The sequence below is a fragment of the Trichechus manatus genome, unplaced genomic scaffold, assembly GCF_000243295.1.
Source record: "Trichechus manatus latirostris isolate Lorelei unplaced genomic scaffold, TriManLat1.0 scaffold00079, whole genome shotgun sequence".
In the NCBI taxonomy this organism is placed as follows: Eukaryota; Metazoa; Chordata; class Mammalia; order Sirenia; family Trichechidae; genus Trichechus; species Trichechus manatus.
Window position 1 is genome coordinate 12,455,649 of NW_004444015.1, and position 15,612 is coordinate 12,471,260.

The window sequence follows — 15,612 nt, forward strand, 5'->3', positions numbered from 1 at the left end:
AGGCCCTCGTCTCCAGCTGGGCAGCTGAGGAGGGAAGATGGTGACACAGGACCTCTCTGTCCCTAGGCTGACTAGGCTGCTGCAGTTCCCAATCCCAGGGCCTCTGAGTACTTGGGCTGCGAGCAACCAGAGCCAGAGGTGTGGGTGCAGGGAGGGGTGGGAGGCCAGGGCTGCTCACTGCTCCCCTCGGGCTAGTTTGGAATGCCAGTTAGCAGCACACCCAGGGCCTACCAGGACCAGGCCAAGCCCACCTGGATGAGATTCTCCAGTGTGATCCTGGGGGTGGGGGCCGTGCCTGGGGACAGAGAGACAGAAGTCACACCACGGGTCCCAGCCCCATCCCACCCTGGGTTTATCCCTTCACCTTGCTGGTTACAGTATGTCCCCAGAAGCTGAGCCACAACCCCCGTCCAAACCCACCACCGCCACCCAAGTTACGTGGCTTGTGCCACCCAACTACTGAGGAGCCCTTGGTCAAGTATGGGGTGAGGTGGGGAAACTAGACTAGGGGTGAGGCCCTTGGCTCCCAAGGGGGTTCTGGGACTCATCTCTCCTGTCCCCCTTCTCAGCTCAGACTGTCCTCCTGGTCTTCCCGTGACCTTCCATGCCACCCCAAGGAAGGTGAGCTCCCAGGTCTCCTACCCCTGGACCCCTCTCTCTCTAGGGCCTCTGGGAGCCTTGTGCTCCCCTCCGCCATCCCAAGGTGCCACGTCTTGGAGAAGCCTGGGGAGGGGAGTGGGGGAGTGCAGGCCTAGGGGCAGATTCTGCTCCCTACTTCCTATCGTGTGACAAGGGGCAAGTCCCTCCCTTCCCCCTCCCCGCCCCCCAGAGCCCCAGCTTTCTCAGTCCTAAGTGTGCTTAGGAGACCTCAGTGTCCAGGTCACAGGGTCCCGGCCTTCCTCATGCCAGAACTGGATCACGGGGCAGCCCTATCCCGGCCTCTGCTTGCTGGGCCTCTGTGGCTGCCTCCGTCAGGCCTCCATTCAGCTGCTCCTTGGGCAGCCTCAGGGCCGGGGGGCCCTGCAGGGATTTGGCTGTCTCAGGCAGAGCAGGGGAGGGTTACCACCTACACACCCCCATTCCTGAAAGAGAAAAAGAGATGGAAACTTGGTGCTGCCTCCCACCCAGAGAGTCCTTGTGTCCTCCCGTGCTGTCCCTCCAGCCCTCTACTCCTCCGCCTCCCCTCTGCCTCCTGGCCCCAGCCTGAGGCGCTGCTGTCTGGCCAGGAGAACCTCCCCTCCCCCCTCCACAGGCCCACAGTGGGCTGTCCACGCTGGAGGGTGGACTTCTGTGGCACTGGGAGGGTGCTGAGATGCAGGAACGACAAATTGTGCGGCAAGGGACAGTCTTTCCCCCTCTCTCCAGTCTCCAAAGACAGAGCTTTGGGGGTGCCCTCAGGTAGGGGGTGGGGCAGGAAAAGTGGCAGTAGGCACAAGCAGAGCCCAGTGCCCCGACCCAGAGACAAGGCGGGAGGCCGCTTTGTGAAGGGCCAGGGATGCAAAGGGGGTTAGATCTGGGGTCTGGCCAAGAACAGATCATCCTTCCTATCGGCCTCCCTCTCTGCTGTCACTCCCCCACGTTCAGATGACACCATGGGGCCTCTGGGGGCAAGGGTAAGGAACTGGGCCGTGGGTGGCAGGGAGGCCCCATCTCTCCTTGCAGGTTGACCCTCCGGAAGCTGATGCCGTCGCCCCTCACCCCATCTCAGAGTCACTGGAAGGGAGTAGGGGACAAGGCGTTGGCCTTACCTTTCCTGGCTCGCTGCTCTCCACGCCGCTTTCCCCGCCACCTTCCATGCGTGTCTCCCCAAACCACCCAAGGCCTTATGGTCTAGATTCATCGTCACTGCCTCCCTCCGCCCCAGTTGCATCCACCCTCTCTCTCCTACCTTTTGGGTCTGGACCAGTCTAATCAACTTGCTGTTTTCTCCAAAAGGGCGCTTTTTTTTTTCGCCTCACAGAGGCAACAGGTCGCCGATGAGCGGGCCTGTGTGAGTTTCCGTGCGATGTCGCGGCGGCGGCACGTGTGGGCATTCAGGCCGGGCTCGGTGGCCGTCCTCCCGCAGGGGCCACAGTCGCGGGCCCGGCCCGCCTCCCTCCTCCCTCCGCAGCGGCCGCGCAGTCTTTCATGCGGCTGCCCGGGCCACGGCGGGCGGGCGGATGCGGGACCCCAGCCCGGCCCCGCGGCTCACTCGATGCGCACCTGCAGGCGCACGTTGAGCATCACGGAGGCCACGACGTAGAAGTAGGGAAAGTTCGTGCGCAGCCGCCAGGCCAGGTCGAAGAAGGTGATCAGCGTGCGCGTGAGCCCCTTGCAGAAGGCGCCGTACGAGCCGCGAGCCGCGACCCAGCGTGACAGCCGCACCGCCAGGCCCGATAGGGCCGCCGCCGCCGCTGCCGCCGACAGGGCCGCCGACGCCGCCATGGGCGCGGGCCCCGCCGATGCTCAGGAGCGAGAGCAGCGGGAGCCCCGTGGAGCAGGCGGCTCCCTGCCTGCAGCCTCGCCTGCGGTCCTAGCCTGCTCGGGCCGCCGCCACAGCCCACCTGCAACAGCTAAAGGGCCACCCCACCGCCTCAGCCCCGCCCCTCGCCGGCTCCCCGAGCGGCCGCCCCCAGCGTAGCTCCGCCCCCTTCACGCACCATAGAGCTGCGGAGGCCGCCAAAACCCCGCCCACTGGACCCGCCCCCACCGCCTCAGCCCCGCCCCTCGCTGGCTCCAGAGTGGCCGCCCCAAGTGTAGTTCGGCCCCCTTCCAGGCGCCATAGAGTTTCGTCCTTTACTAAGCCCCGCCCATGGTACCTCCCCTGCCTCCTCGGCCCCGCCCCTCCCCACTTCCCCTGAGCGGCCGCCCTAGCGTAGCTCCACCCGTTTCCAGGCACCACAGAGCTGAGGAGGCTGACAAAACCCCGCCCACAGGTTCCTCCTCCACCGCCTCAGCCCCGCCCCTCGCCGGCTCCAGAGCTTCCAGTCCCCAGCATAGCTCAGGCCCCTTCCAGGTGCCACAGAGATGGCTGCTGCCCCGCCCAGGGGGCCCGCCCCCACCACCTCAGCACCGTCCCTCCCGGGTTCCCTAAGCATTGGCTCCCAGCGTAGCCCCGCCCCCTTCCAGGTGTAACAGGGAGGCGACCACTGAGGTAGCCCCGCCCAAGGGACCCATCTCCGCCGCCATAGCCCCGCCCCTCACTCACAGGATCCGCCCCCACCAGCACATCCTCGCCTTCTGCCCAGGGGGACCCGCACCTGCCGACACAGCCCAGCCTCCTGATTAGAAGGTAGTGCTCCAGGGGGGTGGCTTTTTTGGGAGTCGCAAGAGTGGAGTCGAGGGCCTGAGGGTCTGGACTGCTATCCTGATTCTGTTCAGATTGCCCACTGGAAGGCCCGCCCATCCCTCAGCCTCCAGCCCCCTCACTGTCTTCACAGGAAACCAGGCCAGCAACCCCATTGTACCTTTCTTTAATTCACATTCCTAAGGAGCGCCACCAAGCACACACGCATTTCTTTTCTTTCTGGTATATTTGCTAGTGATGTATATTTCTTTATTGGTGGCACCGATAAGGAATTTTTGGTGCATTGCCCCGTTGTCCTTTTTTTAACCCAACAGTGATTTCCAAGTACTCCTCATAATCACTGTTTGCCCTGGATACTGCACAGGGTCTCCTTAGGGTTTCATCTGCCATTGTTTATGGCCTTTCTTGCTAGAATACTTAAAAAATCCTTTCCTGGTTTCATCTAATCTTTATTCTCTGTAAACTAAACGAAACCGGATCCAATTGAGAAGTACAATATTGCATTTGTGCCCTACAAATAGAACCCTTATTTTCCAGTCTTTAGGATGCTTAAGGAGCTCTAGTGTTTAAGTGTTCAGCTGCTAACCAAAAGGTTGGTGGTTTGAACCCACCAGCTGCTCTGCAGGACAAAGATATGACAGTCTGCTTCCGTAAAGATTACAGCCTTGGAAACCCTATGGGGCAGTTGTACTCTGTCCCATAGGGTCGCTATGAGTCTGAATCGACTCGATGATGTCAGTGGGTTTGGGATACTTACCAACTTTTACCTAATGTAAGTCTTCAAGAAAACCTAAATGAACTTTAAAAGCAGAAATAGGATGAAACTCATTTTCTAATCACAATGCAGTAAAACCAAAAATTAAGAGGAAAATGCCAATATTGTACAACTCTTGGGTCAAAGAGGAATTAAAATGAAAACTGCAATAACAAGTGATTTGGGACTCATCAATGAGAACATTTTATGTAAAAATTATGAAACGTGACCAAAGCTAGACTTAGAGAAAATTTCATAGCCTTAAACCTGCTCATGAGGAACCTGTACTTAGACCAAGAGGCAGTTGTTTGAACAGAACAAGGGGATACTGCATAGTTTAATGTCAAGAAAGGTGTGCGTCAGGGTTGTATCCTTTCTACATATTTATTCAATATATATGCTGAGCAAATAATTCAAGAAGCTGGACTATATGAAGAATGGGGCATCAGGATTGAAGGAAGACTCATTAACAACCTGTGTTATGCAGATGACACAACCTTGCTTGCTGAAAGTGATGAGGACTTGAAGCACTTACTGATGAAGATCAAAGACCACAGCCTTTAGTATGGATTACACCCCAACATAAATAAAAATCCTCACAACTGGACCAATAAGCAACATCATAATAAACAGGGAAAAGATTGAAGTTGTCAAGGATTTCATTTTACTTGGATCCACAATCAATGCCCATGGAAGCAGCACTCAAGAAATCAAACAACATATTGCATTGCGCAAATCTGCTGCAAAAGACCTCTTTAATGTGTTAAAAAGCAAAGATGTCACTTTGAGGACTAAGGTGCGCCTGACCCAAGCCATGGTGTTTTAAATCGCTTCATATGCATGTGAAAGCTGGACAATGAATCAGGAAGACCAAAGAATTGATGCTTTTAAATTATGGTGTTGGCAAAGAATATTGAATATACCTTGAACTGCCAGAAGAACAAACAAATCTGTCTTGGAAGAAGTACAGCCAGAATGCTCCTTAGAAGCAAAGATGGCAAGACTTCGTCTCACATACTTTGGACATTTTATCAAGAAGGACCAGTTCCTAGAGAAGGACATCATGCTTAGTAGAGGATCAGCGAAAAAGAGGAAGACCCTTGATGAGATGGACTGACACAGTGGCTGCAACAATGGCCCCAAGCATAACGATTGTGAGGATGGCTCAGGACCAGGCAGTGTTTTGTTGTGTTGTACATAGGGTTGCTATGAGTTGGAACCAACTCAATGGCACCTAACAACAAATGCTTTTATCATTAAAAGACAAAGAATTAAAATACAATATGCTGATATTTATTGAAAGCTTACTATATGTACAGCCTGCACTTACATATACTTTATTTTCATAGTACTTATTAGGTGGATACTGGTTTTTGCCCTTATGTTTTTGAAATGCTCAGAAGTATAATTAGGCATATCCATGCAATGTTCTATGTTACCAGTTTCCAAGAACTATTTCACGTTTCTTGATTTAAAGGCACACATATTTATTAATGCTTAGTATATGCAGGGCACTGTAATGGAGGAAGAGATAAAAGATGTTCTCTACCCTGTACAAAACCCAGTCATGTGTTGTTTTTGACACAGATTGGAAGGTTGCCACTCATACTTGCAGTTAATCCTACTAGCTAAAATGGAATATGTTAAATGCTAAAAAATAATGTATAAACACAGCACCATGGTTGCAAGGAGTAAAGTGATTCTGACTTGGGGTGGGGGCAGGAGTCAACTTCAGTGTTGCTGCCACAGTTCAGGAAAGCAGCTCTAAATTATACACACAATTAATGAGATTGAAGCAGGAAGGGCATATACATATCCATTTTATTAAAATATTGCATAGATACAGAGCAGTTGGGCATATCCATTCTAAGGCACTGTTCTGGTTTGAGTGCAATTCCACAAAAGAGAAGCCATTACATTCAGCATTTTTCATTTCTACATTCAGACTCCTCCCATGTTACATGTTTATTGCTACTGGGATCCCAATTTTAACCCTAGAAATATAGCAGCATCATACAGGGACCTGGATGACAAGAATCCTGGCTCGAGCACTTGGTATGATTTGGCACTTAATTATAAACTCTTTTGCATTGTTCTCCATTTGTTTCCCAACTCCTGTTTAACTAAAGATATTATAAATTCTTTATGAGCCTGACCCATAATTTATGTTTCTCTACCGGCTTCCATTAAGCCTAGAACAGGGTTAGTTAGGTACATGGTAGATACCCAGCAAATACTTATATTTACTATCACTTCTAACAACTTCAATAGAATAGAAAGATATACTTTGCCTGATTCTAGTTTAAGGAAAGGATGGCTGGATATCTTCATGAAGAGAAATGCTTGGATGTCCTATTTTATTTTACAACAAGGAGCCAGGGTCTATAAATATTTTCACATAATAACAGTTTTAATTGGCAAAGAGAGTTCTTCCCTCACTGCAGAAAAATTTAACATGAGTATATGAAATCATTTATATAATAAGAACATTTAGATAACGTGTGTGTGTGTATATAATTTTAAGTAAAATTCAAAGAGGTTGAGAATCACTGGGCAACTTATAAATTATCTGATTTAGTGACCCTCACCTCCCTAAAGTGATGTGTGTGTGTATTACATAAAGGACATATATGTTTGTTCAAAGAATTTTTTGTGACACTCTTTGAAATAACTGAAGATAACTAGGCTTGGGAACAACAAGTCTATATTGGTGGCTATAGAAATATTTGAGACAGCGTGTTCCAAGGAATATTTGTAGAACACTACTTCTGGGGGTACATGAAATAGAGTTCTGGAGTCAAATAAGTTTAGAAAATATTGAGTCAAAAAGGTATTTGTGTTTTTGTTCCTTTACTGGAGGACTTCTCAAAGACTCTCATATGCTGATGTGCACTGTGAATCTACAAAGCAGAGACAGCATGAAGCATTTCCTAAACTTATTTGCAGAACTAAAGTGTTCTATGGCACATACTTTGGGAGACACTGAATTAAAGAAAGGATACAATTTTAAAAGCTCTGAGAGACACCGACTGAATAGCAAAGAAGACTGAAAAGCAATGGATACTGGTTTATCAGTCAATCTAAATTAAATCAGATTCTACTTCAGCTGTCAAGTGGATTCTTCCAGACATAGACCTTATTTATTCTGTGAACAAAATAAATCACCAAATTAATACTCAGCTCTAAGCAGCATCACCACAGACTGCCAACTAAGCAGGATATCAAATTTTCCAACACTCCAAAGTAAATGTTAAAAATTTGATTTTCTTAAACATAAAAATCTCAACAACAGTTCTTACTAGGTAAATGTCATCCCCTTCATCCTTGTGTTCCTGACACATTTTTTATAGTTTGACCAACTTCACTGTTTCCTATCTTTCCACCTGGGGCATAGCCTAATGCCTTGAACTAATATATTCACCTTTAATAATGACACAGCAAAGTAATTATGGTATTGTTATAATAAATATGTCAGATAGACATGGTTACTGAGATAATCCATTATATTGACCCTACACCTGAAAGGAATGTCATCAGTTATATGCTTAATGCTTACATCTATGATACTGTTGGCTAGTACACAAAAATTTTCATTATAATGAAAAAATAAAGTTGTGGAGACAGAATAAAAATCAAATCTGGGAGAGTTGCAAGAGTAGGTGGATACTCTAAAACTCATATGCCTTGGAAGATGAGTTTAAAAATAGTATAAAAAAAAGCTGTTCTTATACGCTCAAAAAATAATAAAATTAAAAAAAAAACAAAAAACAAAACAAAAAACTGTCCTTCCAAGACAAACAGGCTCTTATAGGTTAAGACTTTTATGAGTTAGTGTTAACTTCTGTAGGACCTATTTCCCTCAACAATTCTTAAAGAAATCTTCCCTAAAGTGAGTGACTTGGTGCATGATAAGGCCTGCTCTCTGTCTGAAGCTTTTGGAACAATGACTACACTTGTAAGGCTTTTCCCCTGTATGAATTCTTAAATGAATAACAAGGCTTGGTCTCTGTCTAAAGCTTTTCCCACAGTAATTACATTTAAAAGGTCTCTCTTCAGTGTGAGTTCTCTGGTGCAAAGTAAGAGCTGTCAGTCGAATAAAACTTTTCCCACAACTGTGACATCTATGAGGTTTTTCACCTGAATGAGTTTTCAGATGTCTTTTAAGACTAGATCCATGACAAAAACTTTTCCCGCACTCAAGGCATTTATATGTTTCTTCTTCGGAATGGGTTCTCTGGTGCCCTATAAGGTGTGACCTTCGAGTGAATCGCTTTTTACATACAGTGCATTCATAGGGCCTCTCCCCAGTGTGAAGTCGTTGGTGTCTGTAAAGGTCTGAACTACGAAGGAAGCTTTTCCCACATTCAGGGCACTTGTGAGGTTCTTCTCCTGAATGAATCCTCTGATGCCCAGTAAGTTGTGACTTCCGAGCAAAACATTTTCCACACTGAGCACATCGGTGAGGTTTCTCTCCTGGATTCTTTTTCTTATGGGGTCTAGGAGTGACAGCTTCTTCCAGGTTGGAGCTCTCAGGTTTCTCTCCTATACAGTGGTTCTGAGGATTTACAAGCTTTGTTAAATCTGTCTGTAGCTCCTCTGGAGGGGGCTCCCATTGATTTTCTAATGGTTCATAGTCTTTTTGCAAAATGGGACCATGTAGAGCATTCCCCTCTAAAGTAACAATAAATGGATACATATTCTCCAGCTTATTCTGTTTTGAAGCATCTTCTTCATTTTCTCTCTCAATCTCAAAACCTGAAAGAAGAAACAGAAATTTCAGATATCACCATGTTCCAAGGAAAACAGACAGTAAGGGACTAAGGAGAGTTATAGTAAACCACTAGTGGGAAGACAGAAACTCCTAAGTGGAATTACAAAGCTCTTTACCTTGATGAAGGCTGAATTCTTTTTTTTTCTTCCCTAGTATTCAATGAACAATTACTTACCTATATTGGGATCATGTAACTGTTTCATTTCTTTGGAGTCCTGTAATTCCTTCACCCATGGCTCTTCTCTATGCTCCAATGGGAAGTTCAGGTCAAGCTTCAGTATTGGATATCCTGGTCATAAGAAAGATGGAAAGCAGGATAGTTAGGATCACCAAAGGTTTTCCCAGAGTTTAGGCTGATTTCTCGGACAAACAGCCCCTCAATAGCTACTTCTTTCTTAATTAGGGTTACTTCACCTGGAGCCACTGACAGTGTTTTTTTTTAAATATAAGAACACAACCAAAATAAGAGGGATATCTTTTTGTGCTCAGTTCAGGGTTGTTTTCCTCTAATCTATGGAAGGTGAGTGAATCAATTTTGTGCTAAAGTCAATGCACTAAATTAGTTCTACATCTATTTTGATAATAGACTTAGTTAGGTTAGAGCCAAAGTATGATGTAAATCTACCTAAAGTTTTGGCATATTAAAACTTAGAAGCACTCTGTTACTAAGTACCAAATAGGAGAGAGGGATAAAAGTGAGAGTTATGAAACTGTTACCAGAATAATTTCAGTTAAGAGATTTTCAAATTAAAATGGAAACTGAACTGGGCTGGCAACACGCAAAAACAGTCTTTATATGTTCTTTTCAGCTGAAGTTCAGAAGGGGATTATGTTGAACTTAACCCAAATAATTCTTAGACAGTGTTTCTAACTGTCAATCTAAAGACAAAAAAGAAAATTTTCTACTGCTCATTCTCCCCCATAACCTACCACTCCTCTCCTCATTGATAGCAGTTATGGCTTGAATCTTCCTTTCCACACCCCTTCCTCTCCTTTCTCATCTCTGGAAAAGTTTACTGCTCAGCAATAAAATGTAAGCTGGAAAATACTGACCTATGATTTAAATGTAAGGAAGGAGATAGACTTCTAGCATGACAGTGTGAAGAGCTCTGTGGACCCACTCCCCAGTGAACCTGGTGAAAATTATTTTTAAAATACCTTTTAAAGTCCTATGAAAATGATCCTAAGGGCATACAACAAATGAAGAAATGTCTAAGAAAAGCTACTAAAATTTGGTAAGAACAGTAAAAGTCTGAAGTATTTGAACCAAGACCTCTCCCTTTCTCCCCTCTCCAAGCTTAGCAAGACAGAAGCTCCTGTCCAGAGTAGTGCAGTCAAGAGAATAGGGATTCCTCTTTCCCCAGTTCCCAGTCAGAAGGCCATCTTCCCGGAAGAGGTAGGATATTAGTCTCTCTTATCCTGGCCCCAGCTACCTGTTGGTGTTGTCGTCATTAGGTACCGTTGAGTTGGCTCTGACTCACAGTGACCCTATGTATAACAGAATGAAATGTTGCCTGATCCTGTGCCATCCTCACAATAGTAGGTATGTTTGAGCCTATTGTTGCAGCCACTATGTCAATCCATTTCTTTGAGGGTCTTCTTTTTTTTGCTGACCCTCTACTTTACCAAGTATGATGTCCTTCTCCATGGAGCTACTACTGAGGTTAAATTCTAGGCAAGTATGACCAAGAGGTGGGGGCTCCCTTTTTCCACCCATTATTCACTGGTGGGATGAAGGCTCTACCTTGGATGTGGCACCACTGAGAACACTAGGGTCAAAATTGCCCTTGTCCCAATTTGAAAGGTTCCATACTAGGGGAAACAAGCCAGGAAGACCTAAGGCTACTGTCCCCTCCCCCCCACCTAGTACTCAGTTCCTAAAGCAGCAATGTCACTCAGAGAGATGAGCACCATTGTTACCATTACCTGCTGCAGAGCTGTGGCTCAGAGATTTTGCCTGGGGGAGTAGCAGGCCATAAAGCAGATAGCTCCTAATCTCTTCCCTAGAAAACTGAATTCATTTTCAACAGAGCATGGAGAAGTTCAAGACTAAGGGGCCTTTCAAAAAGAGTAGAGGTTGTCTTGAAAACAACTGGTAGATTTATTGGAGATACAGGCTAATTACAGGACAGCTGGTTTGTAGGGTAGAACCAGAGAAAGAAGACACCTGGGAAGAGCCCTCTTGGGGTCAAAACAAATCTCAAAAACGGACCCCAGGAACTAGCCTTTCAAAAAAAAAACCCATTGCCATTGAGTCAATTCTGACTCATAGAGGCCCTGTAGGACATAGTAGAACTGCCCCATACAGTTTCCAAGGAGTGGCTGGTGGATTCGAACTGCCGACCTTTTGATTAGCAGCCGTGACCTTTTGATTAGCAGCCGCAGCACTTAACCACTATGCCACCATGGTTTCTAGCCTTTCAAAGAAGCCTGAATTTGTTTGGATTAATCTGTATAGCAATTTATGCTCCAGGTCATTGTTGAAAACATGGGAGCAATCAGGTGACAATTAGTGGAGCTTAACAGCTGGGTCTGGTCAGTGCAAAAGAAAGTCAAAGGAGCCCTGCCAAAATCACTGTCATATCAAGGTGGATGTGGGCATACCCAAGGCTATGCCCCATATGCAGCCATACCATGATGTTTTCAATCACCTCATATGCATGTGAAAGCTGGACAATGAATAAAGAAGATCAAAGAATTGATGCCTTTGAATTGTGATGCTGGCAAAGAATATTGAATATACCATGGAATGCCAAAAGAAGGAACAAATCTGTCTTGGAAGAAGTACAACCAGAATGCTCCTTAGAAGAAAGGATGGCGAGACTACATCTCGCATACTTTGGACATGTTATCAGGAGGGATCAGTCCCTGGAGAAGGACATCACGCTTGGTAAAGTAGAGGGTCAGTGAAAAAGAGGAAGACCTTCAACGAGATGGATTGGTACAGTGCCTGCAACAGTGGGCTCAAGCATAACGATTGTGAGGATGGCGCAAGATCGGGCAGTGTTTTGTTCTGTTGTACTCAGGGTCACTATAAGTCAAAACTGACTTGATGGCACCTAACAAGAACAACAACATACACTATTTGACCTAAATTAATTGAAGAAATACTGTAGAAAGTAAAAGGCTAGTAGGGGCAGGGAAGCATGGGGTGTGTGGTGGTTTTAAAATATGCCCTCAAGCTGTGGGGACCATGGTCTCAGGAAACGTCTAGCTTAACTGGCATAACATAGTTTATAAAGAAAATGTTCTGGACTTCTGGGCAACATGGCGCCATAGACAGAAGAACCACACTGTCCCTTCACAGCAGAGATACGAAAAACTAAGTCAAACAGACACACATCAGTCCTGAAACTGTAAGCATCAGATGAAGAGATAAAGAACTCAGCCAAGCACTGAATGGAATAAAAAACTGACATAGGACAGCGAGGAGAGATACATGCAGAGGTCTCCTATCAGATAATGCAGCATGGATCTGCCACCTTGGACTCCTATCGGAGATCGGCGAACAGGGGGTACAAGAAAGCAGCTTCACAGAGCTTCCAGCAGGAGACAGAACAACCGGTAACCAGTGATATACGCTTTCACACCCTCCACCTTTCTTCACCCCCACTCGGCCTCTTCTGCTTCCTGCGGCCACAGTCTCTTGGCCAGGAAGCACTGACTTCAACCCAGAGCCACTTGGATTCCACCCGCCTGCACTGGCTGGCTCACTGAGTGCCATTTGTTGGCTGCTGGTGTTGCTTTTGCTACTTCTTTAGATTTCTTCCTTACCTTTCACCACCTCCCCCTCCTTTCTCTCAAATACCTGGCTCTGTGTGTCAGCTTTGCTTCTTCCTGAAAGGCTGTGAAACACACCTCATCTGTGACACTGCTTCCCAGCCTGTGCCGCAACGCTAGTGGGACCCCCGTGGCTTTTTTTGTTTCTTTCTTCTGATTTGTTTTGTTTTGATTTATTTGTTTGTTTTCTTTTTCTTTTCTTGGCTTGTGAGCCCCTTCTAGCCGAGTAGTACCGTGCGGCTTATGAGCTACTCCCTTAATCTGCGCACATGCACAGTGCCATCCCTGGGGGCATTTCTTTTTTCTTGCTTCTTTGTTTTGTTTTGTTTTCTTCTGTCTTTTTCCCTTTTTGTCTTTCTTAATTTCTCAGTTTCTTGTCTCTCTATACTTACCTTCTCTTCCTGTCTCCTGAATACCTCATGCTGTGTGACACCTCTACCTCTTCTAGTCAGGCTGTACTTCACGGCCTGGGAGCAACTTCCCCAGTCCTCACAGATGCACCAGGGGGATCACTGGGAGCTCTTTTTTTTCTAATTTTTATTTATTCGTTTTTTTCTTTTACTCTCTTTTTTTGTTTTTGTTTTTCTCCATTTCTCAGTCTCTCATCTCTCCACTCCAACGGCAAGCTCCCTTAGCACTCTTTTTTGTTTATTTGTTTGTTTGTGTGTATGTTTTTGGCTCCTGTTCCTCTCTTTCTCTCCTCTTTCCCATACCCATCTTAGCTCCACACATCACAATCTCCCTCCTCCATCCTGCCTACCTGCACCATGTACTGAACATCACACCCACAAGCAGCACAGGCATGGCCTACTGTAACCTGCCTTGCACTGATTCCCGGCCTGCCCTGTTGGCCATAGTATGAGCCACAAACTACCCATCCAAGCAACTCCCCTTCAGCTGGACCTGCCCTGCCATACCATACCTGAGTGACTGACCCTGCCCATTGGAGAAGTAGGTGAAAAGTATCATGTCTACAGATGAGCAAACAACAAAGAACGCACAGCCCGCATGCTCAGACATAACCAAATAAAAAAAAAGTAAGATGAAACAAATCTACAATCAATAAATGAGGAAAATAACTACTGAATGCCCCAAAGACAGCAGAGAATATCAAAACATGTAGAAAAACAGGACAGGATGGTTCCAGTAGATGTCCAAAATAAAACACCAGATGACTTTCCAGTAGAAGAAAAGGCACTAGAACTACCTGATAGGGAATTCAAATCTCTAATAGTCAGAGCTATCAAAGAGTTGAAGCAAAAAGCAGACAAAAATGAGGAAAAAACAGACAAATTCATGGAAATTACAGACATATAAATGGAAGAATTCAAGAAAATAATACAGGAACAAAATGCCAGAATAAATTCACAAGTAGAAATCATACAAAAACAACAATTAGAAATCCAAAAGATAAACAACAAGAGTTCATAAATGGACAGTGTCATAGAAGGGCTTAAGAGCAGGTCTGAAATGATGGAAGACAGGATCAGAGAAATTGAAGACAAACACTTGGATACAACTCTGTTTGAGGAAAAATCAGAAAAAAGAACGAAGAAAAATCAAGAAACCCTGAGAATTATGTAGGATACAATCAAAAGCAAAATTTTTTGAGTGATCGGAGTTCCAGAACAAGGGGAGAAAACAGAAAACACAGAGAGGATCATGGAAGAACTGCTGACAGAAAACTTCCCCAATATTATGAAAGATGAAAAGCTGACCATCCAAGAAGCTCAACAAACCCCATATAGGATACACCCCAAAAGAAAATCACCAAGGCATATCATAATCACACTCAGTAAAACCAAAGATAAACAAAGACTCCTGAGAGCAGCTCGAGAAAAACAAAAAGTCACGTACAGAGGAGAAATTATAAGACTAAGCTTGGATTATTCAGCAGGAACCATGCAGGCAAGAAGGCAATGGGATGACATATATAAAACCTTGAAAGAAAAAAATTGCCAGCCAAAAACAATATATCCAGCAAAACTCTCGTTCAAATATGATGGTGAAATTAGGACATGTCCAGATAAACAGAAATTAAGGGACTACATAAAAACCAAACCAAACTGACGAGATTTATTAAAGGGAGTTATTTGATCTGAGAACAAACAACATCAGACCACAGGCTGAATCTAGTATGCAGGATCATACCAGCCAGATACCAATCTAGGAAATGAACTCTCAAGGACTATCCAAAACCAAAAGAATTACAACAAGGAACCAGAGAGGTTAATATGTAAATGACAACAACATCAGAACAATAAAAGAGGGAATAAACGGTGTAGGTATAGAACCTTCTAATGGAGAGGAAGGCAAGGCGATACCAATAATAGACTGGTTCAAACCTAGGAAGATAAGGGTAAATTTCAAGGTAACCACAAAGAAAGTTAACAAACCTACTCATCAAAATAAAGAAGAAAAACATACAGTCTCAGTAAAAACAAAACCTACAAAAACAAAAGAAATGAAAACAAAATCCACAAACAAAAGGAATTCAGCACAGGAGAATAAGAGGAACGAAGAAAACGTCAGCACCACAAAAAAAGCACTACAAAATGACATCAATAAACTCACACCTATCAATAATTACACTGAATGTAAATGGACTCAATGCACCCATAAAAAGACAGAGAGTGACAGAAGGGATAAAAAAAAACAGGATCCATCAATATGCTGTCTACAAGAGACACACCTTAGAAACAAAGATGTCAATTTATTAAAAATCAAAGGATGGAAAAAATATATCAGGCAAACAGCTACCAAAAAAGAGCAGGAGTGGCAATACTAATCTCAGATAAAATAGACTTGAAAACAAAATCCACCATAAAAGACAAAGAGAGACAGTATATAAAGATTAAGGGGACGATCCATCATGAAGACATAACCAGACTAAACATCTACACACCCAATGACAGGGCTCCCAAATACATAAAACAAACTCTAACAACACTGAAAAGAGAAATTGACAGTTCCACAATAATAGTAGGAGACTTCAACACACCACTTTCAGTAAAGGATAGA

The 15,612-nt window shown here is 45.1% G+C and overlaps 2 protein-coding genes across 2 annotated transcripts in view; both read right to left on the reverse strand.

Annotated features, from left to right (window-relative positions):
* Positions 1-968: 968 nt before the first annotated feature.
* On the reverse strand, positions 969-2,424 carry LOC101341756 (small integral membrane protein 10-like protein 2A). Its single transcript, XM_023735452.1, has 2 exons — positions 1,889-2,424; positions 969-1,082 (listed from the first exon to the last, which is right to left on the reverse strand). The coding sequence occupies exon 1, from the start codon at positions 2,422-2,424 to the stop codon at positions 2,188-2,190; it is 237 nt and encodes a 78-aa protein (XP_023591220.1). The 3' UTR covers positions 969-1,082; positions 1,889-2,187.
* Positions 2,425-7,856: 5,432 nt separating this feature from the next.
* Positions 7,857-15,612, reverse strand: part of ZNF449 (zinc finger protein 449) — an 18,399-nt gene continuing 10,643 nt past the window's right edge. Inside the window, exons 4-5 of the mRNA XM_004380972.2 lie at positions 8,987-9,100; positions 7,857-8,795 (exon numbers count right to left, since the gene is read on the reverse strand). Of these exons, the coding sequence (XP_004381029.1) occupies positions 7,900-8,795; positions 8,987-9,100 (1,010 nt within the window). The 3' untranslated portion in view covers positions 7,857-7,899. The remainder of the gene's footprint in view (positions 8,796-8,986; positions 9,101-15,612) is intronic.